The sequence below is a fragment of the Haliaeetus albicilla genome, chromosome 2 (genome assembly GCF_947461875.1).
Source record: "Haliaeetus albicilla chromosome 2, bHalAlb1.1, whole genome shotgun sequence".
In the NCBI taxonomy this organism is placed as follows: Eukaryota; Metazoa; Chordata; class Aves; order Accipitriformes; family Accipitridae; genus Haliaeetus; species Haliaeetus albicilla.
In genome coordinates, this window is record NC_091484.1 from 79,264,161 (window position 1) to 79,288,096 (window position 23,936).

At 44.6% G+C, this 23,936-nt stretch overlaps 1 protein-coding gene across 2 annotated transcripts in view; it reads left to right on the forward strand.

Annotated features, from left to right (window-relative positions):
• The window catches only part of PTH1R (parathyroid hormone 1 receptor), a 127,627-nt gene extending 106,693 nt beyond the window's left edge, over positions 1–20,934 (forward strand). For both annotated transcript variants that reach the window (XM_069778401.1, XM_009917964.2), the window contains 6 exons: positions 239–299; positions 2,140–2,206; positions 5,773–5,867; positions 7,764–7,905; positions 9,126–9,167; positions 10,206–20,934. In XM_069778401.1, the coding sequence (XP_069634502.1) occupies positions 239–299; positions 2,140–2,206; positions 5,773–5,867; positions 7,764–7,905; positions 9,126–9,167; positions 10,206–10,568 (770 nt within the window). In that variant the 3' untranslated portion in view covers positions 10,569–20,934. The remainder of the gene's footprint in view (positions 1–238; positions 300–2,139; positions 2,207–5,772; positions 5,868–7,763; positions 7,906–9,125; positions 9,168–10,205) is intronic.
• Positions 20,935–23,936: the final 3,002 nt, after the last annotated feature.

A 23,936-nucleotide genomic window follows, 5' to 3' on the forward strand; every position in this document is an offset into this window, starting at 1 on the left:
TGGACACATCCAGACCACAACATTTGTCTTCCAGAAAAGTCTCCCTGCCACTCTTTGGTTTACCATTTGGACTACAGAAGAGACATGAGACCAAGATCAGCCTTTCCTAGTCTCAGTTATGCTTGAATATTTTAAAACTGCTTCTTCCACCTTCCTTTGGCCCACTCCACGTGGGCTTATGGGAACGGAGCCCTCTAGTCCCCCTACTCACCCTGTTTGACCTATGTTTTTTTTGCAGGACTCCCTGCTGTATTTGTTACAGCGTGGGCCAGCGTGAGAGCCACTCTAGCCGACACAGAGTGAGTCGCATTGGATTTTCTTTTCTCCTTTTTACATGCGATGCTTTTGTGGGGCTTTTGGCAATGGTGACTGTGGGTGAATCGAAAGGAAAAAAGGAACCAGGCAAAGCCAGAAGTGATTTCTACTACGAAGTTAGCAAACTTTTGGGAGTGTATGTGGCAGGGAAGGATAAAGTGGGTGCAACCTTCCTAGATTTCCTTTCATTTTACAGAGTTTGATAAATGCGAACACCTGCAGCTCTTATCCCTGGGGCTAAAGGGGGCTGCTTCACAGGTAGGCAGGGACAGGACAGGGATCTTTAAAATCCCAAATGAATGGAAATGAAGTTGGGAGATAGCAGGTTCAGCACAAAGAAGGCAGTTTGGTGTTGATGAGGTGTTAAAGCTGTAACTCCTCCCCGCCGGAGATGTGGATGCCAGCATGTCCTTAGGTTTAAAAACCATTTGTACAAATTCATGGAAGATAAATTCCTCTAGGAGTACTCAGTAATGCTTTGGCTCAGGAAGCCACCCTGAACAGCAAATTGTGGAAGAATACTCTAGAAAAATATTACTGCCTGCTTACCTGTTCCACCTTAAATACCAGCTCCTGGCTACTGTCAGAAACAAGATATGGATCAGCTGCTTCTTTGGTCCTACACATGCATCCTCATGGCCTCATATTCTTACAGTATGCTGAATGAAGGATCCATAGCATCCAATCTTCAAACCCCCGAACAATCACATTTTCCCCCCATAATGCACAGGCTTGACCACACAACAGTTTTCATCTGCCCACGATCTGCCAGCAAAAGTGTGGGGGTCCCCAGGCAACTTTTCAAATGGCTTTGCCTGGAAGGACGCTGCTTTCCAAACAGGATTTCAGCTCTAGGCTTGGAAGGACGGGGTGGCACAGCTACTGAAGTGTGACGCATCTGCATTGGCACAGGCTCGTCCTTGAAGAGCCTTTCAGTCAGCACCGGTGGTTTCTCTGCCCCTGCCTCTCGCTTTCCTTGAATAGCTGCCTGGGCAGCATTTGGCCCGTGAAATGAAAACTGCAGCTGCCATGTGGGGGCTGTCTGGCTCAGATAAAGAAAAGCCTGTGGCACTCCACTCTCCGTGGTTGGAGAGAATTCAAACAGAGTAATTAACACTGAGCGACCTTATTCAATGGCTGCTGGAAATGCCTCGGAGGAAATAACGTTCAGCCCCTTCTTGGCAGACGGAGGACCATAGCCCAACATCCACGCCACCAACAGTTTGCCATTCCAGTCCTCGCTTCGATAAGGGCTGAAGATGAAAAGGAGATAAAGACTTTTGGGGGGCATGGCTGGGTCTCTCTGCAAGAGCAGGGCTGAAGAAAGCACAGGAACGGAATGTAGAACCACAGTATTGTCCCCATCACCATGTCTTCAGACAGGACCTGTCTGAAGACAACCATGCAAAGTTGCGTGGGTTTATTCTAAGGGATAATACTAGGCCATTTCAGCCTCTCTTGTTTCCATGAAAGCTGGATTACTCTTCATGTAGTTTTTTCTGGTAAGGAGGTGAAGAAGAAGTGGAAAAGGGTGGGTTCCTGCCCAGAAGGGACAAGTCTTGATGACTGTGGAAAGAGCTGTTCCACCATCTGGAGAGAATAACTTTAAATGTGTTTAGTAGTGGTTTCAGTTTTGAATAGTATAACAGCAGGAGAAGGGCTATTTCGAAGCCATGCTGACTGAAGGCAGGGTTAGATCTAGGTCTTTCCACTGCACCAGGCTGTGGAGGAACCCGTCCTTCCAGGGTGGATTTCTCCAAGATGCTTGAATCTGTTGCTCTTTGTAACCAGTGATTTCCTGATGGGATGTCAATCTCTTCTCAGGTGTTGGGACTTGAGTGCTGGCAATTTAAAATGGATTATTCAGGTGCCCATCCTGGCAGCTATCGTGGTGAGTACTGGCTGATTGCAGGGGTGGGAGGCAGCGCCTTTCGTCAGTGCAGGCTCAGTGGGAAGAGTTGAGCCAGGCTGCCCTACTCTAATCCCCCTGTTAATACAGCTCCTGCCTTAGCAGTGGGGAGTCTCTGTATATCCAGTTTAAGGGCCTTATATTTGACCTGCCTTTAAGTTTGATAGCTGCATACAGCAGAGGGGTTTATGAGCAACTTCAAGTTTTGCTTAGGAGAGAAAAATAACACAGGGATAAGACCCTAAAATCATTACTGAAACAAACATACAAGCCACTATTTCCAACCCATGTGATACTGGAAACCTTCAGGTGTCATAACACGTTCTCACCAGGCATTTCCAGTGGGAAGAACTGGAATCTGGGTTCTGTAGCTGGGCCAGACTTTTTTCCCAGGCATGCCTCAGTGTCATCAGATTGTTTCAGAGTCACCTTTCTGAATTGATAAAAGGTTGCGATACCTCAGAGCGGGGGATAAAAGTTAATGATCCCAGCTATGAATGGACATGATGTTAATCAGTGGTGGAGGATTACTTCAGCCCCTACCCAGGAGCCAGAGGGGACAAAAAGGATATAAGTGACATTATTCAGACACAGGACTGAGCTCTCATAAGCTGAAGAGGCCATTATAAGATGTGATTAACTGCACAACGGGAATTCAGTGGGTAGTTATGCGTTTGCTTGAGCAGGGTCCTAATTCACTAGAGAACCCGCTTCACAGTTTTCATGAATTACCCTCTTTCCTCCCTCTGTCTTTCCCTGTGGATCTCCATTACTCCATCTTCTGATGGTTAGATGAGTGCTTGCAAAAATAACTTGTCCACTCCCACACATCCTAGTTCCCCTTTACATTCATCTATGAGTAGCTGAGTGGAGTCAGTAACCATCTGTCTATAGTCTTCAGAGAGTTTTGCATCAAGCTCTATATACTTCCTTCTGACTCAAAAATCAGGAGGCCTTGGAAGATGATCAGTGTGGGTGAGAAGAAAGTCAGACCATATGCATATTAACAGCAGGAAAGTTTCTGAGGTGAATATGCTTATATGTGCAATTAGGTGAGCTGCTTTGGACTTGGTGGGGAGGGGGGGAGAGGTTCTTCATCAGAATTTCCTTTTGGTGGAAATTCTCCACCTGGCTCTAGCAATTAGTTCTGCACCTTGGAATAAACGAATCACCAAGCCCACATCGTGGTCATTGGAAATGAAATAGTAGGATGGAGAAGAAAGTTCAGATAGTTCAACCAGATGAATGCCAGCAACCCCATTGCATTTAATTTAAAGCCCAATTAGCAGAGGAGAAAGAGCTCAATTGAGGCTTGTCCTTGCAAAAATAATGCTTCTCCATGAAGCTCTGCTGTGCTTGTACCCTGGCTATTTGCAAATGCAGCTATTTATCATGCAAAAATATTCTGTGGGTTGTTTCTGTTTAATTTCTGTGGGTTCATATTGTTCACTTGGCTGCCTTTTCAATTCCCACACTGGCTGGTCATAAGTTGCTGGACTAAGTTATGAATTTTCTGGATGTACTTGCATAGAATTTGGAGACATAGGGGCTCAAAAATCCCTCCATTCTGCTGCTAGCTTTGATGTTATTCAGTAGTCTGGATTTCTTTTAAAACTTAGCACATGTTTCGGGAAGTCAGAGGAGTTTTCCTCCTGACAGTGATAAGCTTGGACATCTTCAATTTAGCCGACAAATGCAGAACAAGACCCCACTTTTGAGCATTTGAAGCTAGAAAAGCTCATATGAGAAACAAAGCCTGCTTTTTTTTTTTTCCTTTCAGATTGGTTTCCAATGAAAATGAATTTTATGCCCCCAGGCTGTGTGCTTCTCTGCCTGTCAGTCTATCCATCCCTCCCTTATAACTTTAGTGCCAGTCAGTAAATTCCAACCAAATGTAACTAAGGGAATGGGGTTGCATGGATGTTAAATTCCCACAAACCTCATGAAAACAGTCAAATAGATATGGGAGAGATATTCTACTAATGCCCCTTCAAGTGAAAGGGTGAGGTACGACCTTACCCCCTTTTTAACACAGAGGAGAGCTGTTCAAAATGAACTTGCACCTCGTTAAAGGAGAAGGAATCCAACCACAGAAGACAAAGCCATAGCAAACCAGGCTGTGTTCATTCAGCAGCTCAGGGAACTACTTGTTTTAACAGTGAGGATAATTAACTGTTGGAACGACTTACCAATGGTTGTGGTAGGATCTCCGTCATGGAAACACTGAAACCCAGATCTGCTATAGCTCAAACAAAAATGAATACAAGGAGGTCTTATGGACTGCATTTTGCAGGAGATCAAACTAGAGGTTCACAATGGTCCCTTCTGGAGTAAAACTATAAACCTGTGTGTGGCATGGTAATTTGTTTCCTTGAAATGCTGCTATACTGGCATCAGGATTCAAATGAGTGCTGCAAGCCTTCAGAGAAACCCATAGGCACCAGCATTAGCCCAGCAACATGGATCTGCCCAGTGCAGACAGTTACACAATGGTTCTGCTTGTGGCTTTAGTCCCAAGAATGGGTTTGTATGGGGCAGCAGCAGGTGTAATCCCAGCCCTGGTGAAACCAGTCTCTGAATCCCTCAAGTATCTCACCATTTTTCATCTCTGTTAAGTGGCAGCGTAGCCACCAGATGTTGTCATTACCTTTTGCTGCATGGGTCACCATGAGCATATTCCTGTGGGACTAGCTTAGCTTGGCTGAGCAGCTGGCCACAAGTTGGGTTCATAGATGTGGCTCCCTGTGTGGGAAGTAGATATTGCTTCCTTACTCTCCTTATCTGGTCCATAATAAACATTCCTCCAGAGGGAGAGTTAGCGGTAGACATACAAGAGAAGTTTTACAGTTGTATTGCCCTTCTGCATTCTTGATCTGTCATCTCTAGTTAGGTCTGCTCTCTGTCTTCATCACAGTGCAGTTTGCTTGCTCTTCTTTGCTTTTGCACATGGAAATATGGAAAGGCATCCTACTAACACTTCTTTTAGCCTGAGGAGATCTTAATCTCAGGTGGGCTGCAAGAGACAAATATAACCTAATTTCAGTCTGCTCCCTAGACCCTGAACTAAGTTTGAAAGATTTATGAGGCCATGAAAATGACCCATATCACTGTATGGAGTTTTAAAAAAAGTTGATGTGAAAAATACTGAGTTGTCTGTAGTCCATACCTCAAAATGCCTGGTAAGCACTACCTTATATATTGATATCATATCCAGTTATCAGGTGTCTGCCGGGCTAGCTAGCTCAGATGTAGGTGTTTCCATGTGAAATGCCCACACCTTGTCAGAGAAAGCCATTCCCTTCTCTCTCTCAAGCATCCAGGTGAAACACCGCTGACTAGATCCCACCAAACACTGGGTCTTTGCTGGGGAGCTCCCCTCCACAGGACAAGCTCTCCCAGGAGGAGCTTCATACACAGCACGATCAGGTCATCGCCACAGCCCCTTGACTCATCTTGGGGAAAGCACTGACTAAACAACACTGTCATCATCTCGATCTTTTTTAACAGTTATTCTTTCTTTGTTGTTTTTCCCTCCCCACCTCTTCCAGGTAAATTTTATTCTTTTTATCAATATTATCAGAGTCCTAGCAACCAAGCTACGAGAGACGAATGCAGGGAGGTGTGACTCAAGACAACAGTACAGGTGAGTCACATACCCTCTCCACTTTTGGGGAGATTTCAAAGTCCTTGTTTCACGCCCTTGACTACTGAGGGAGCCCAGGGTGACTAGTTCATGGTGTCTGCACTGTAGACACCTAAAATAAGGTGAGAAGAATGCTGTCTTCCAAGTCTGGTAATGCAGAATGAATCAACAGCAGTTTAAACATCCCCTAAACCTTTCAAATCCAGTGTGGGGGACCTGCCTCATAGGTTAAAGAGAGGAATTCAGTTTTTTCAGCCAGTTTGGAAGTGACTGTGCTGGCCTTGAACCAAAAGTGCAAAAAAAAAGCATTGCTTATGCTGCTGAAACCCCTAAAATTTGTACCAATTTATTTATTTCTATTTATTTCCCTCCTGTGCTGTGTAAAACTTGGTAGTGTTTGTTAAATCTGCCCTTCAGCAGGTGTTTCAGTGCCTTTGCTGAAATGAAAAAAAGATTCCTGACTCTTTGCTGGAAATCTGGCGCTTCCTTGTTTGTTTTGTTTTCCTTTGTCCTGCCAGCTCTTCTCTCTTGATAATTAAGGGTATTTGTAGCATGCTGAAAACTGGACAGAAAAAGCAGATTGCTGAGACACCTCGGCTGCTTGAGAGCTCCCAAGGCTTCTCATAACCTCCTGAGCCCGACTGACCAGCATGACATACACAAAGCAGGGAGAGCAGAATGATTTGGGCTGCAAACCATGAGCTCATTGCTACCATCTCACTCTCCAAACACAAGAAGTTTCATTTGAAGCAGGAATGAGATTTGGCAGGAAAACACCTCTCCATTTTTCTTTGCTGCCCTGTCAGGGCTCTGATTTATCTATTTATTTATTTCTCCCTGGCTGAAGCTTGCTATTAATTATGGTTTGGATGGGGCCTTCTCCTTTTAATGTGTTCAATTCCCTCAGTGGTTTCCAGTTGCTGGACAGAGGAGGTACCAGGCCTTTCTGGTAGTGATGTCTGCCCTTCTCAATAACTGCCTGCACTTGGTGACTTGCTGTAACTCTTGGCAGAAGGTTTAATCCTTCAATTAATATCACTTCCAGGCAAGGCTGGTTCCCTCAGGAGCAAACCCAGCCAAGTACATAGGTCCTATGCTGAGATGGAGCTGCTGCTTTAAAAAGGGGCTTTCCAAGCGATACTGCAGTCCAAAGGATCTCCTAAGAGTGATCACCTTCTGCTTGCCCTATAGCGCACTGTCCTCTTCCCCTTGATATCCAGAGCAACTCTGCTCCTGGATGCACCTCCCTCTCCATCAGCCCTGCTTGTTGCACAGGAGGCACTAACTCAGGGTGGACCTTTGTGCCTCGCCTCAATAAGCAGGCAGAATCACGGAATCGTTGAGGTTAGAAGGGACCTCTGGAGGTCATCTAGACCACCCCCCCCCCACTCAAGCAGTGTCAGCTACTGTAGGTTGTATAGGACCGTGTCCAGTCGTTGTAAGCTGAAGCAGAACCATCCTTCAGGGACACGGACAAGCCAGTCAGAGGCTGAAGGCTGGAAGCAGCAGCGCGTGTTGCGTTCCAGTCACCCTTCCACCCTGTACACATGATCCTGACCCAAAGCTGGGGAGAGTCTGAGGCTGAAAAAAACATCTCAGCGTCGTCATCTCCAGTACCTACCGCAGCATCGCGTGGGGGCATGCATGTGGGGCGGGTTAGACTAGCACATCAAGACATGCTGGAGGACGGAGGGGGTTGTGTCAACACGCCATAAGAGAAGCAACAGTTTGAAACTGCAGATGGATGCAGTGCCTGTGTAAATGCCAAGGGGACATGTAAGCAAGAACAAAATTACATGCAACTTGTGCCCAAGGTATGAGGTGGACAAGCCTGACAGGGAGGTTTACGCCATCCACTAATTTTCTCTGTGTCTTTCTCTTTCCTTATTGCTACAGAAAGCTGCTGAAATCTACCCTCGTCCTTATGCCTCTGTTTGGTGTTCACTATATTGTTTTCATGGCTATGCCATACACAGATGTGTCAGGGATTCTTTGGCAAGTTCAAATGCACTATGAAATGCTGTTCAACTCTTTCCAGGTATTGTAACTGTTAAATATGGGGGAAAACTATGAGAATTTCTATGGGAAGAGGAGGGAAATGAGAGTGCAAGGTTGTCTTTGGAAGCAGGACTGTTTTTACAATACACCAGCTTTCATTCACAAGGTGATTTGACAGTATTTTAGCATCAAGTATGGTTTATATTTGCAAAACATAACATATAAAGGCTCAGTGTGTCCAACAAAAAAATGTTCTTGTTGAAAGATAACTTGCCTCACAAAATAAATCCCTTTAGATCCAGGTTAGATGTAAGCTGGTAGAGATCCACAGAGACACGTTGTTTCAAATTTGTTTCCAATTTGCTTGTTCCAAGTTGTCTTTCAGTCCTGTGAATGGATTCCTCAGTTCTAGGTTTGGGCAAAAGGCAGGTTCAGTTACAGGACTGGTCCTATATAAGACACAGCAGCAAGAATACACAACTCTCTACAAGCAGAGTAGTGTTTGATCGTCACTGCACACCCCTCCCTGAGAGACTACCTTTTGTTTGACCAGCGTGAATGATGAAAGGTGGACAGTGGGGTCTGGCCAGATGACAGTTTAAAGAAACTGCAAGGGAGATGGGGACCAAGCTTCATTCATGTGCTTTCACAAGTCCTGTTGGGGCAGATGGGTTAAAATAGTGGGAGAACTTAGCAAGACCTGGGTAAACTATTGGCAAAACAAAAAAGATGTGGATGGTTTGCTCACATCTGAATTCCTTTGCTAATCCCACTCAGCCCATTCTGCTTCGCACACAGGCAGCCCCACTTACAGCCGGAGCTGAAAAAGTCCCGTCAGGACCATCTTCCACCCTCCCATCCTACAGCAGGATCAGCTACATGTAAAACACTGGAAATGTTTATCCCATAAGTTCATAAACGCCTCCAGTGAGGTAGACCCCACCACCATCCCAGGCACCATCACCATCTCAGGATCTTTGCAAAAGACCTGGGGGTGAAAATAGACCTGGTAGCTAAACCATGACCCAGAAGGCTTATATAGTCTCTCTACTTTGTCAGTAGTGTGCAAGGAAATGTCTATGTTTATCTGTCTCTCATGTGCTACTGAACAATGCAAGGTTTCTTACACATATTGTATACAGCATATTAAGAATGTCATTGATTTCAGAGGAACACAGGGATGCTGGGCAGCACCATCAGGAAAGAGGTACTCACATGCAGCAAGATTAACATTAATATGTCATTTCTTCTTCCTTCTAGGGATTTTTTGTTGCCATCATATACTGTTTTTGCAATGGAGAGGTAAGTCACCAGCTTCTTAATTATTTTCCTCCTTCATTAGATTGGTTCCACACACAGATGGTAAAGTGGATGCACATCAGCATATCCTCACTTATTCTAGAGACACAACCCTGTTTTGTACTCAGTGAGAGATCTGTCAGTCCACATAGAAAGTTCATACCCTCGGTTTTGGTCATGTAAGACATCCAGGTGAATATGTCACCAATAAATGAGCTACTGAACGTAGCTAATGGAGAAAAAAGTGTGTTTTTTCTTTTCCCAGCATGAGTGCTGTTTAGTGCTGCTTAGTTTCAGATGTGTGGCAGGAAGAAAAGTGGACTGATAGAGTAGCTGCCTAACCAGCAAGCTCTTTTCATTGTCCAGGCTTTTTGAACCTTCTTTTCTATTTCCAGAGTGATATGTTTTAATGTCTTTTTTTCCATTAATTCCCTCTATGGCTGCAAACTAAGAAACTAGATGGTCAGTAGATGCACATCAGAAAAAAACAGAGCTACTTTCATGGCCCAGCATAAGGCTGTTTTGGCCTAAGTTTATGTATTTTAAGGGGAAATGCAACTACAAATATGCTGCTTATGTTCTACAGCACAAAATGAAGATAAAATCCATACCATAAGGGGAATTGATTTCATCCTACCTTTAGCCATCTAAAAGTGGAATACTCAGTCTAAAGTAGTCAGCTAACTCCTTTCTAGAGGAAGTTTCTAGTGACTCAGGCATCTCTGATGGCGGTTCACCCTGCTTATAATTGATGCCAATGGTACCTTGAGAGGACTGTCTCCTGGATGTGCTGCTCACCAACCCTTAACCCTGGGAGAGAGTTAACCCCCATTTTCAGTTTTATGTTTTCAGGCATTCAAGCTTCCCAATGTCAAATATTTCATTTGGAAAGGGCACATGTAATGTGAATTTACTGTTCCTTCCAATTTCACTCCCCAGAGAGTTTCTCACCCATTCTGTCTGTGGATGCTACCTCCTTCTGATACTCTCTGCCCCTCTCTCCTCCCACTCATGCTTTTTTTTTCCCCCCTTGTCTCTCAGGTCCAAGCAGAAATAAAGAAGTCATGGAGCAGGTGGACATTAGCACTTGACTTTAAAAGGAAAGCACGAAGTGGGAGCACAACCTACAGTTATGGACCAATGGTTTCCCACACCAGCATCACAAATGTAGCCACAAGAGGAGCACTTGCCCTCCATCTCAATACGAGACTTATACCAGGGACCCTCAATGGACACCGGAATTTGCCAGGTTATGTAAAAAATGGCTCCATTTCTGAAAACTCCATGCCTTCTTCTGGACCAGAGCAGTACAACAAAGATGAGGAGTATCTGAATGGCTCTGGGCTTTACGATGGAGACAGACCCACAGTACTTGTTGAAGAAGAAAGAGAGACAGTGATGTAAAGAGAGGAGGAGAAAAAAGAAGCAAAAGGGTGAAAAAGGTTCCTGGAGAGCATTTAGTGGGCAAAAGAATATCAGGCCACGCATCGGATGCCAAGGGTTTCCATACAGTTTCTCTGTTCTGTGGAACGAGAGGTTAAGTTATATGGGAAAAAAAAGTGAGCCACCAATGTGGCCAGCTGTCGATCACATCCATATAGTCAGTGATCTAAGTCTCTCTGGTGTTAACGGAGGCAGGGCTATCCAGACCCGCGGGCCTTGCTACCTGCTGAACAACAGAGATACTGAGAGTTCGCGAGGGAGGTTTGCAAAGCAGCACGTGGTCCTTGGACCTCTTGGAGAGCGTGGGCAGCCGAGGAGGACAGGAGTCTCACCCAGTAAAGCAAGAGTCTTGCAGGGAGTGTACAGAGCCATCTTCTTGTGAGGGTACAAGCCACCCTGGGCATCAGTGTCTTCAGTTTGGTTTGCGCTTTCCCTGTAAAGTCTGCCTGGTAACACACACAGCACTGATCAAGACCTCTCGGGGGTCTTCGTGCTGCCCGGTCTTGCAGACGAGTGCTCAACGCGGACAGCTTGGTACCACCGGTCGCATGTTCTTCCCTTGGGCAATCTCACTCCTTGGCAAAATGCTCCTCTGGGGTGGGCAGGGTGAACAGCTCATGGCTGCTCATTGCAGGCAGAAAACTCTGTTCTCCTTTCCCTGACCTGAGTCCCAGTAGCAAGCCAGAAACCAGTGCAATTTTAGGATGGAAAATGTGGTTATCAGAATGTGCGACATTTTTGTTCTTCCAGATGCAGCAGTGGAGAGGGGCCCACCAAGCGGGTTGAGGCAGGGCAGGGAATTTGCAGATCTTGGGTATGTGTGCCTGTGTGTGTGTGGCTAAAATCAGTTCAGAGGGTAGCTAACTCAGCCCTCCCGTTTTGTGGGTGCTCATGGAAACAAGCTTCAGTCATTTTTTAAACCTCTAAATTGCTTCTCATTCTGCCCTCTGAATTTCCTGTTTCTCACTTGTCCAAACCCTCACGAGGAGAAAGACTCCATCAACAGTCTGCCTGTATCACTCAGAAGCACCAGCTGCTGGATACAGCCAGACAAACCCACCTTCATGAGATCCAAAGGCAAAATTTGCTGGGTAAAAGCACAGGGATTGCTCGTGGATGGTCACCTTCTGAACATCTTCCGAACTGTCCTATTCTTTGTGTTTTGGTCAAGCACACACATATGTACACCAGGTCAGACTCAGCTGGTGTAACAAGTCTAAGTTCAACCAAAGACACTGAGTTTGCATGGAGATGCTCAGATGAGGAAATGCTATTGCCATTGCCTCCAAAGGGAAGAGCACAAGGAAATGCCTCCTTCCTACAGGAGAGAGACCAGGAAGATTTTGTTACCGTGCAGAGTTTCCCTTGCTAGTGCTTTTTGCAGGGTGTGTGAAAAAGTTGTTTTCTGATGCATGTCATCTTCAGCAGCGATGAAGAGGTACAGCCCTTGTTGGCCAACAGTGCATCGTGCTGGGTCCGTTTCACACCACCTGATCATCTAGCGAAGGGTCTCTGCCAGTTTCCAAGCATAATACAGAATTGCCCAGAAGTGGGAAATTAGGAACAATAACTAAACTTCCTATCGCAGCACGTGCTTCCCCAAAGGGAGGACTCTGGCTGAGCCAGCCTGGCCACTCTCTTCAGCCCCTGTCATAACATCGCTATTCCCTTGCTGCAGTCTAAGAGTCAGGTCCTCATGGTGCTTTTTTTTCTTATTTCTTTTTTTCCTTCTTGGCAAGTTTCTAGTACCTGAAGCATTTTGACCTCACCTGGCTGTTACTCAAATGGAATAGGAAAGAAGTATTAGGCAAGTTTGCAGAAGTCCTTTAGGATGCAGGTGGGGCCGATGGGACAATCCACTCTCTATCCTGATCCTTTAGATAGAGCTGCTGCATCACATCAACCAGTACTTCTAAGATACATCAAGTGGATGCAATCAGCTGGTCCTCTGAGAGCAAATTAAGGACTAACTCCCCCAAAACTCTGAAGGAGGTCAGACAGAGCAGTTGGGATCTTGACTCTCTGTACCACATCTTTAAACAACTTCTCAGACTAGTGCCTGATCCAAATCCCAGTGAATTCAAGGAAAAAAACCTCTTCCGTTTGACATCTCTGAGTTTTGGATTCAGACCTGGTAGGGGATGTGGTGGCTGAGAGGCAGTCCTCTGTTAGGCACTGAAGCACCTCTCCACCAGCTGCAGACATGCATGAGCAGGTCTTTAAAAGCCAGTATTTATTTGTGATGTTCTTTTCTTGTTTTGCATCATTGAAATAAGTCAAAGCTCATCATAACCATTTACCACCAAATGGCAGCTATTAAAATGTAAGGTTTTCAAAGAATAATCTTTTTTCATGCTCCCTTATTATTGTTGTTGTTATTCATATAACAATACCAGCAATAGTATTACAGAGAAGTTAAGTAATCTTGCAAGAGAAGTCAACTCTAGCGAAAGTTTGGCATGGAGAGCTAACCAGCTCTGCAGAAATCTGGGTCAGCCCAGCTACACTCACTGCTCGCCTTTTCCTCACAGATGCTGGTATGGCTTCTGGAGGCAATCAAAGGGGGCAGAAATTATTAACAGTGGGCTGTCAGAGTGTATACAGCTGTGTTATTTAGCATCCCATGTGGCTGAACCGCTGATCAGAGAGAAGAACACTGAATATGCTGGCTCTGGCTTTCTACCCTTCCAGAAGTACGTTGTGCTTAAATCCTGCCAAGTAGATGCAATGACCCTCCTGATTTTCTCACTCAAAGAAATTGCTTAGTGTCGTTACACTGCTGGAACAAAGCAAAGAAAAGACCAAAAAACCCCCCACCAGTGACTCTCTATTTGCTTGTGTTTGTTACTGAGAACTCAAGATTAATAAATAACATGTTTGACAGTCACTTAGCAAGGTTCAAGGAATTAGCAAAAGCCATAAAATTATTTATAAACAAATACAACACCCCTCATAAAATGCAGCCCTCACTGAAATGCCTTCATCATTGGATTATTTAGAATAAATGTCTAAAAACTGTTGTTAAACCTAGACAAAAATTACATGCACAAGGGATGTACAGGGAAAGAAATCTTTTCTTAATCCTTTCAATTACAAATCATACATAATATTTTTTTTATTTCTGGGTGTTCATGTGCATGAACAATATTCATGCAAATATTGGGAAAATGCTGATACCGAAACAGGGGAATAACTGCCATTAAGGCATAGCAGACTGTACGTTTGTCAAAGCCTGTTCCTACCTTTCCTGGGCTGATCACAATCTCTTGATTGAGTGTATAGGCCACCATCTATTAGCTAGTGGTCCAAGGACATCCTTCACTGATTTTAGTGAGGAAGGGATCAGACCAGTGATGTCTAAAACCAGAGAAGAAACCACAATTGGCTGTTGTGACTTGCCCTGGAAGGGCAAGCAGAGCAGTCCTGCTGGTGCTTAGCCAAAGCCTCTAGATTCAGAGTGGGGTCCCCTTCGCTTCTTCCATCACCGGAAGATGAGGACGTTTCTCAAGGATGGTTTTTCCCTATTCAAAGGTCTGAGTCCACCTGGGGTGACAGTTCTTCTCCTGTCTGAGTTACTAGTGCAAACATAGTCCCAAAGGCCTTAAACAGAAACAGAAACATGGTGAGGTGAGGACGCATTTGTCTGTGATTTATCTAGTGATCACTGCAAACCTTGCAAGCAGGACAGGGTTTGTGCCCATCCTGGTTCAGGTCCAACATGGGATGGGGGAGCAGAGAGAACAGATTGCTTTGGAGTCAGTGTGCAGCGAATACATAGGCAAAGAGACTTTCTCAAGTTCACTTCAAGGAGGAGGCCTAGGTCCAAAGGAGCTGGTTGCCTGTATTTTTCCAGTTTTCCCTCCTCCCTGGTGTCAGCTTTGTGCCCCTTTTCTTCCCATCCTGTCAAGCAGCTGACAACTCTCAGGAGTCCTATAGACCTTCTTGCTTCTCTAAGCCTGCTGGGCTGGCACAGGCCAAGCTGCTCACTCCAATATCCCGGCTGACCGGCTCACATAAGGCGGAATCTCCTTGCCCATCTTTTGGGTGGGTGTCCTCTTCTCCAGTGCCACAGAGATGTTAGGCTTGGGCAGGGAATCTCACCCCCTGCCAGGTTCATCGTACCAGCCCAGCAGCTCTTCTATTCCCACCCACAGCAGCCCAGTATACTTTTCCTCATCAATCCTTCCTACATAATCTACCTCTTTTCTGGATGGACACAGAGCTGTTAAATGTTCCTCAGCCTCGTGTTTCTTAAGGATGACTTTTGGCAGCAGCCTTGTCATTCCTGCTTTGTCTGGATATGTGCAGACAAAAGTTTTTACACCTCCTATATACTGCTTGGTCTTGGTTCAGATGAGATCATGTCTTGTCCTATTCCTCACCATTCCTCAACTCTGCTTCTTGTTGTCTGACACATATTAGAGCCAAATCAGTTCACAAAGATCTCCCAAAATTGAGCTCTTCAGCCAGGGATTGGCTTTGTTTATCTGTTTATGAGCAATTGGCTGAAGGTCATAGAACATCCACAGTGCTGGTAAGAATTTTCCATTGTATAAACTATTAAAATACATTAAGAGGGAAGATCTACAGTTTCTTATTCCTGTTTATTGTTTTGATAAACTCAGTGGCTGGCTTAAAAGTTTTTTAAATTTCAGGTTCTGATGTTTCAAAAAGTTAAGACAAATCATTTATAGGTTGGGTTCTCTTGCTCTTTCACTGGCTGATTTTTCTGCATACCTTCCACCGAGAAAGCTTCAAGCAGAATTACTGATGATGAGGAGAGTGATCAGCATATCTCTTAACTCACCTGAATCTCTCACTATGGTCAAAGACTCATTCACCTGAGATAGGACTGCATGAAATGAGAGAAAGCACTTTAAGAGTTGACCTTTAAGGGAGAGGTTGTATGAACCTGTGAAGTCTTTTAATGTGCAACATTGATTCTTATTAGTGTATATGCTCTTTTCCACCTGTTGGTGCCCATAAGTTTGCTGAAAACAAATCTGTCCCTCCTCATGGAAAGTTATGGAGAAGTAATGTGGTTCACATCATCTCTTTCTGGCCTTACCTGAATTTTATGACATTTTAGCTGTAACAGGAAGCAAAATGAAAAAAATATCTGGGGCAGCATGTTCCAAACTTGGGGGGTAACAGCTCCTCAGCTGTATATCCTATGTCACAAATTGGCATTCGCTAATGGCTGCAAGTTGTAAACTGCTCAGCAGGTGAGGAAACTTTGCTTCAAGGCCATGAGCAGGTTAAAGTATGTCTTCACCATGCATGTCTTCACCATGCCACCTCGCTGCTGACAACACCTGCTAGGTAAGAGATCACATTGCACCCTCAGACAGGTCTAGGAAAATCAGGGGTTTTTCAACAAGCTTTATGCTGGAACAAGTTTGCTGATTGATTTTTTGTTATTATTATTTTTACTGCTATTGCTGATGGGCTGCCATGTTCTGCAGAGTAAACAGAGGACATATATGATATCCCTGGCCAGCTGCAGAGCTTTTCAAGCATCCAGTGTGATTCTCCAGACAGAGTAGATTTTATATCCCATTCCTCTAGGGTGTCTTGAAATGAGAAAAATATTAAACTGTAAAGGAAATGAGTTTGTGAAAGACCCTATAAATAAATTTCCATCGTGATTGGCCATGGCTGTCTGGATTTGCCTGGAAAACATAATAGTTCATGAATTGTATAAGTAAAATAAAGAGCATGTCCCTCTCTGTGGACATTCATTGGAAGGTAGTTCTCCTGGGTTTGCCCGTGGAAGTGAAAGGTTGAATCTGCCAGACAGCAAATACTGTTGGCCCAAAGGAATGTTTTGTTTAGAGGCAGCAAATCCTGCTATCTGTATACAAATTACTGGGTTTATCCTGTTCCACCCAAACTATTTCTCATAAAATCAAGACTCAAGCTTAGCTCTTAATTAAAGGTGGGAGAGCAAAAGAAAGTAGAGGTGAGTTGTTGTAAAGACACATAATTAACTGAAAAACATTAAAACATAACTCTACCACTTTGATTCAAAAAAAAAAAAAAAACCAAAAAAACAAAAGCCTGGGAAATGCAGATTGAATTTTCTTTCATTCAGGAAAAAGACAAAAAAATGCAGGTTGGCTTTTCTTTTCTTTTTTTTTTTTTTCCCCCTCCAATAATGCTCAGTTGGCCAGAAAGTTTGAGCCAGAAATCTCATCTCCTTGGTGTTTCCATGTCCTCCTTGACCTCTCTGTAGGAAATGTTCCACAAGCCATTGTAAATGAGTTGGGATGGAGAGCGATACATGGACATAGGACTCAGAATCCACCTTTGCCTATGACCAGCTACTGGTCATTTAAAGCTCAGAGACATCAAGCAATCTTGTGTTGAAACAGAAATATTGCTGATGTGCTTCATTTAGTGGTCAATCCCAAATTAATTCGTTGTCTATATATCAAAACTTGTAATAGGCAAAGGGTATCTTAATGAGGGTGCCTCTTTACTCAGTGTTAACAGACATCTTCGCTGGCTGCTCTTTGTCTTGTGGGAGGTTTTGAAGATTTTAGAGCAGGTATCTTCTACTGAGAGTCCACCAGTTCAAGACAGGACTGAGGCATGATCTTTTGGCAGTGCTAGCGGACTCCCATGTAGCTACTTCACCTGTAGCGTTAGGCTGATGGTGGACTATCAACTGTTTTAGACCTTTGAGGCTGCTCGTCCCTAGCAGGTAGAGAAGCCCACAAAAAGGACACCAGCAGGGTGTACACTCCTACCCTCTATATTGATCCCAAATTCAGATTGGTTGGAGTCCTTCTCTACACTTAACTTCTTTTTTCCAAACTGACCCTACAAAACAACCCCCAAAAACTTATTTAAAGAACTTGGTTAAGCATTTAATTTTCCGTTTTAACTGGATGCAAATACAGGGGTTTTTATTGCTAGAAGCCCATCTCAACTCTCAGTTTCAAAACCAATCTAGAGCATCGGGCTGGGAACATGATTTGCTCAGATCAGCTGCACGGTGCCCTGGTCTCATCATACCCATCGCACTGGGTTCAGAGCACAGGTACCCTGGCAGAGCTGGAATGTCGATCGATCAAAATAGTCTTTTGTTCTTAGTGAATTAACAAGAAAAGGGTACAGACAGCAAAAAAAAGACTCGCTGTCTTTATGCCACACTTAAGAAAGATTATAAACAATTAAATAGTAATTATAAGTTATCCTTTGTTTATTTCTTCAGGTTCTGTTGAGTGCTCTGATGGGGTCTGTGCAGTGTCTGGTTTTCTGGCTTCTCCCAAGTGGACAGAGTTCTCTGTGGTGGACAGAATAGCTATAATGAGCGGACAGAGTCATTCAAACCCGGTCTCTAGGGCAGGACAGTTAGAAACAGACCTGATGTTGATTTTATATTTGTTGGCAGAAGGCGAGAGCTACGCCACTGAAGTTAATCGAGTTAACTCGGTCTAATGCCAAGGCAAAACAGGTCTGACTCTAGACCACAGTTCAGGACTCATGTACAATTTGCATAATGGAATGAAAATAAAGCTTCCAACTCTAGCTACAGAAATACTCTGCTGAGAATTAGAGACCAGGCTTGCTGTTTGGGATTAAATAAAAGGACACCCAAGGCATCAGCGGTCACATAAAACAATCCCATTTTATCTGTTCCTGTCCAGATTAGCGTGTTCTCCCCACTGCCATATGCTGTAGTCACTTAGCCACACTCAGCTCTTTCAATTGATAGGGATTTTTTTCTTAGCTCCTTCTTTCTTTTCTTTTCTACCCTAATTGCATGTGAACTCAGATCCTCCAAGTTTTCTTGCTGTCTTCCAGGTTCACGCTAGCCCCATAGTATACAAAGTTCAAGATAATATCAACATGTTGCCAGGACTTGGGAGACAAGTGAGGAAAAGAATGTCACAGGGGAGCATTAAAAGAAACATTAAACAAGGTTCCTCTGAAACCTTTCCCACGGGCCAGGGAAAGGTTTGCAAACCTTGGCACAGCATTTCATCCTCCTACTGAACTCACTCATGTTTTGCTCATAGAAGATCTCAAGCCATTCAGTATGTTCTGCAAAGCTCACACAATGTCTTTCCACTGTCTTCAGAGGGCTTGGGGTTAGAGCTGGTACACTCCTATTAAATATTCTTGTTTAACTGAAGTTTAACATTCTGATCTGCTCATGTGGTTTCTGTATCCTTCCCTAGGTTGGTACATTAGTGCTGCTTTGGGGCACACTTCCAGAACTGTCCCTTGAAGTGCCTTTGTATCTGTGGCAGGTAGTAATTACTGGACCCATCTGGGGCCATCTCCTCTCTGACCGCGTCTCTTGATGGCATCCAGTACTGACGGGCAGCAGTGCTGCTTTGTAAGGGAGCCAAAGGCAGCGTTTGCAAGAAGAGAGTGCAACAAGCTTTGTCCTAATTCAGAACAGATTTGCAAGACTCCAGTGAGGCAGGGCAGGGCTGGAAATCAGCTTAATGTCTGGAAGGGGCCAGGAACAAAAGAAAAAGTTAGGGAAGAGCTGACCCAGATGATCATGAGTAATTAGGAAGTCTTATAAATCTGGCTTCTTTTCAGGAAGACCTCTCTATCCAGCACAGATCTAACGGAGGTAGACTCTGTTGCACAGTTACATTCCCTTCTAAACCGGGGATGTCTTGAGAGAGCAAATGGGGGCATGTAAGAAAGTCAGTACAACTTTCTCTTCTTCTTCATCTTGACTTGTACTTTTCCCTTCTTTTTCACCTGAAAAAAGGGGTACGTTAGAACAACCTCAACATGAGAACCTAGGATTCAGATCCATTTCTCCTGGTTCCCACAGAGTAACTTCTCCCTGTGACCGTAGCAATTGTTTTCCTGGCATATTAACTAAGGAATTTGATGGCATTTGATTATCTTCCTCAGACCGAGGGTTAATGATTCTGGGCTAGCAATGTGGTGTGCAACAACACAGATGTGCTGGTATCAATTTGGGATGAAATCCTGACCCCATGAAAATCAACACCAAGATGTCTGTTGATATCAGTGGAGTGGGTTTCACCCATAAATTCTGATGCCAATAAATTACCTCCCCTGTTCCCAAAACCTTACTTGCTACCCATATTTCAGGGTGTCTTTTTTCTTTAGATCAATAGCACTACAAGACCAGAAAGCAGACATCAAGAGGTAGAAGACGGTCTGAGTGGCAGGCTTGTCTCCTGAAATGCTTCACGAGTGACAACATTAGGCTTTTGTATTGGTATCGGCTTCTACATCTGGGGATTTAGGATGTGGTAGATATTTGGCTAGAAAAAGGCATGGGATTAAAATGTTTGAGATAAATGGGATTAGTGTGCACTGGGTTTCCAAAATGCCTGGGCCTACATCCTCTGAAATAGAGATACAATATCCACTTGAAAGACTGCCTAAAACAAGCTTAAATGAAGGGTGTTCTCCAAACAGCAGACCTCAAGCACCTAAAACAGAAGACAAAACAATGACTTCACCAGAGAAGCGTCATCTATTTAAACCAGAGCATTACGACAGGCATGAGCCCTTCTAAATAGAGAGTTGGGTGCTTCTTGCCAGGCCAAGCTTTTACCTTTTTATTTTTCTCTGTCTAAATTAATCATTCTTCCTCGAGAGCTGCAGGGAGGGATGAACAAGAAGCCATTTGTCATTAGATGTGAAATCTTTTAAAGGACATGTTGTATGAGGTAGAGCTGGCGGTAGAGGAAAGTCAGTTGGTGGCAGAAGAGGAAGGACAGGCATAGCCAAGCACCATCACCCAAACCCATCCCCTTGCCCCATCCCCGTGTTCAGAAACACTATGTCGATCTCTTGCCGTCTGCATGAGCTGGGGTATGCATGAAGAGACAGACCTGCTGCTAAAACTCATTGCTTCGTCTCATCAACTTCAGGGTGACCCAGCCATGGTGGTCACCAGAAGTGATGGGGTCTGGGCATTAGAAAAAGGACTCAGCCATTCCCAGCGGTCTGCCAGGCTCAGCCCGAGGAGTCTGTTTTCAAGATATTGGCTCTTTTTTTCTAGTCCGAGCAGGAGGGGAAGGAGCTGGGGTGTGTTCTCCCCCCTCCAACGGGAGTGCTTTCACTGAAGTGGTTTATAAGACCTTGTTTCACTTCAAAAGAGGGACAAAACTGAAAAACTAAAGGACAAAACTGTGATTTCTTTCTATGCGTTACGGGGACATTGCCTTGTGTGTGTCGTCAGGCAGGCATTTGGTTTACATTCCTCCACTTCTGCTTTCTGTACGGACCAAAGTAACAAGCGGAAAATGACAAACCACAGGTGTATGTAAAAGGGAATTAAAATAAAAAGAAACCTTTATTGATTCTCATGGAACATTTCTGCTGTGTCTTTTCCTGCCTATAGGACTCAGAGCCTCAGGGGCATCACATGTGTTAGGTATTCCTCTGGGTTCATGAGGAAGGAGCTCCCTGAGCTCCTCCGGCTCATTAAGGATACAGAAAGATGGGAGTGAGCTATGTCTCTGGAAAACCTTTGGGAACACTTCACACTGGGTGGCTTAAATACCCACTTAACTTTATGGTTTTCAGGAGCAATAGGCACAAACGTGGTCAGCTCCCATCCGTGCTTCCTGCTGGGCAGCAGCTTCTGGAGACTTGCTAATTCAACTGCTGACAACCTTCTCCTTACGCATGGTTTAGCTTCTAAATAAGCAAGCTGATTTACTGAAGCTGAAATTTAAGGCTTTTCCTCCCTGAGTTTAGTCATGGCATTTCTTTTGATGCAAAAGTGTGCTTTGGACAGGAGGAAGAATTGGGCAACAGCACTCTTTGTCCCAACATTTAGCACATCGCATACACTCTGTGGGCTGTGTACCACCACTCCAACAGCAGTCACATTCCAGCAATATTTTCAGGAAAGCCAGTCAATGACTACAGGTGAAAACAGGGAGTAAAAATTTTCTGCTCTTTTAATTGGACAAACTTTGAATGATTGGCCTGATTTCCAAAAATGCTCAGGTCCCACAGCAAGGAAGGAGTGAGAACACTGCTGAATAAAGGCAGTTGCACAAACACTTGCTCCAGATGGAGCTCTGCAGGTCTTGGCTGAGAATGAGATGGGCTACTGTATAGATTGAGTGTCTTTATCCCATTTACTGACTTCAATATCAACATCAGATAACAACCAGGAGAGAGAATAACATTGCAGAAGGTGTTCACCCATACAGAGCTCCTCACGCTTATCCCGTGTGGGTGTCTACAATGCCACTTCGGTGTGACGCCTGAGTAGGTGTGACTCCCATCCTATTCACTTTGTTTACACACAAGCAAGCTTTGCTCACAGGTTCTAACCTGAACTCTGGATCTTAATAGAGATAGGCCAGGTAGAGTCCAAATCTTTGCTTTTGGCCAGGCTTTCTTTCACCTGAACAGAGAGGAACAGGACAGAGCATACTGCAGCCTGTCCACCTCCAGGTGTCCTGGCCTCAATTCTTTCCAAGCACAGCATGGGTGACTTCAAACCCAACAGAAGCTGGTAAATGGCCAACCATGTGGAGAGCAGTTGCTTGGGTGATGCAGTTCGGTAAGTCTGAGCCTTCCCTTCATATCACATTAGGACTGTTTCCTGCATCATTTGCATTGACTTTCATTGGAGTAAAAGGGTGCATGGCATCTCTTTGGCCCTGGCCCTAAACATCAGCTGGAGAATGCAGTAGAAAATTGCAGAACAAAATAAAGCAGCAGCAAAAGGCAAATTGGAAAAAAATCACCTTTTTCTCTTTCCCTAGTCCCAAAGCATGGTGCCTTCTAGCTCTATTGTTCTAGTGTGGTTGCAGTGGCTATTTTGAAGGATGCTCTCATGCCACCTGACACACTCACGGTATCAGTGTCATGAGGGGCACCTCATTCCATTCACAGCTATTCCATGCCTTCATCCAGCACAGCACAAACAATGCAGGGACCGCTGCCCTCGCAGAGAGAGAAGGCTGTAACTGGGCAAGTGCAAACGCTGCTCCTCGTGAGTATGATATATAATCACAGTAAAACCTAACTGGTGGAGACCTTTACAGAATGTCATCCCCACTGGCTAGACTGCTCAGTACTTTCAAGCACTCTTTGGAACTCATTCCCCCTGTAACCTTTCCCTTCTCTTTTAGCCAATCCAAAACTACATGGTTTCAGAGTCCACAACTAAGCACTCAATTTTAGTTATGCACAAGGCCCAACTTAGTGGAGACTCTTGCTTCACACAGTCCTATGTGAGATTGGGGCCCTTCTATGCTCTACAAACAAACGGTGGATTAAACCAGCTGATGCCAACTGTGCACATCCTGCATTGCTGGTTCCACAGCAGCCAGCTGCTTTCTTCCCAGGCATCACCAGTTGGAGAAAATGTGACTTTATGCACCATCCCATTCTGGGGTAGATTGGGTAGCAGGTTCACTATGCTGGGCTGCTTATGGGCACAGGTGAAGCAAGAGCAGCATGGGACGTTGGCAGCTCCTATGTTGATCATACACAGGCTGTCTAATTAGGCAGAATCATTTTGCCTGTGAAGCAGAAAGGAAGATGACCAGCACAGTATGATGTTCTCCTGCAGTGGTCTTGTGGTGCAAAGAGCTGGCAGAACCAAGGTGGGCTGGGTGCATTCTGCCTGGAGTTGGGCTGAATCACAAGTGTAACCCTCTCCCAGTGAGCACCTAAGCATATCCCTAGATACTTAGCCATTCTACTCCCACCCATGCTGCCAGAAGTTTCACTGTTAAGACGGTTTCTCTCCAACTCTTTTCTGCACTTTGAGCCAACAATTCGACCCAGTCAGGGGCAGATGAGAGCTAAAAGCACTTAAATGCAACCTTGGTGAACCTGGAAAGGGAGGTAGTGATACTGAATCGAAGACAAATAAACAAGCCAGATCTAGACTGACACATGCATATTTTTCCCCCATGAGAAACAAGTCTCAGTTTGCTGCTGGCTGAGCAATTGGCAGTTCCTAATCTCTTCAGTTCTCTCTCGAAGAACGAAAATTTTGCAAAGAATTTTCCATTTCTCTGTGCTCCACTGAATGCCACAGAGATTAACAAGTAATATTAGCTCCACTGGAGTACCTTCATCTGCCCATGGAAAATAGAGGACATCTAAGCAGCCAAACTTTGAGCAAGAAAAATAAATTAAATCCAAACTATGTCTGTTTGGAAGAAATATCCCTTTGGAGAAGAGAAGGATTGATATCTGCCAAAGTGCTAACAGCTGGGTTTTATACGCAGTGCTGTATAAATCTTCTGTAGGAGGAACACTGGATGCAACAATGGTGAATGATTTATCTGCAGCAGCAGGTGAATTGCAAACCACGTTTCAAGCTGCTTTGTGCGTGTG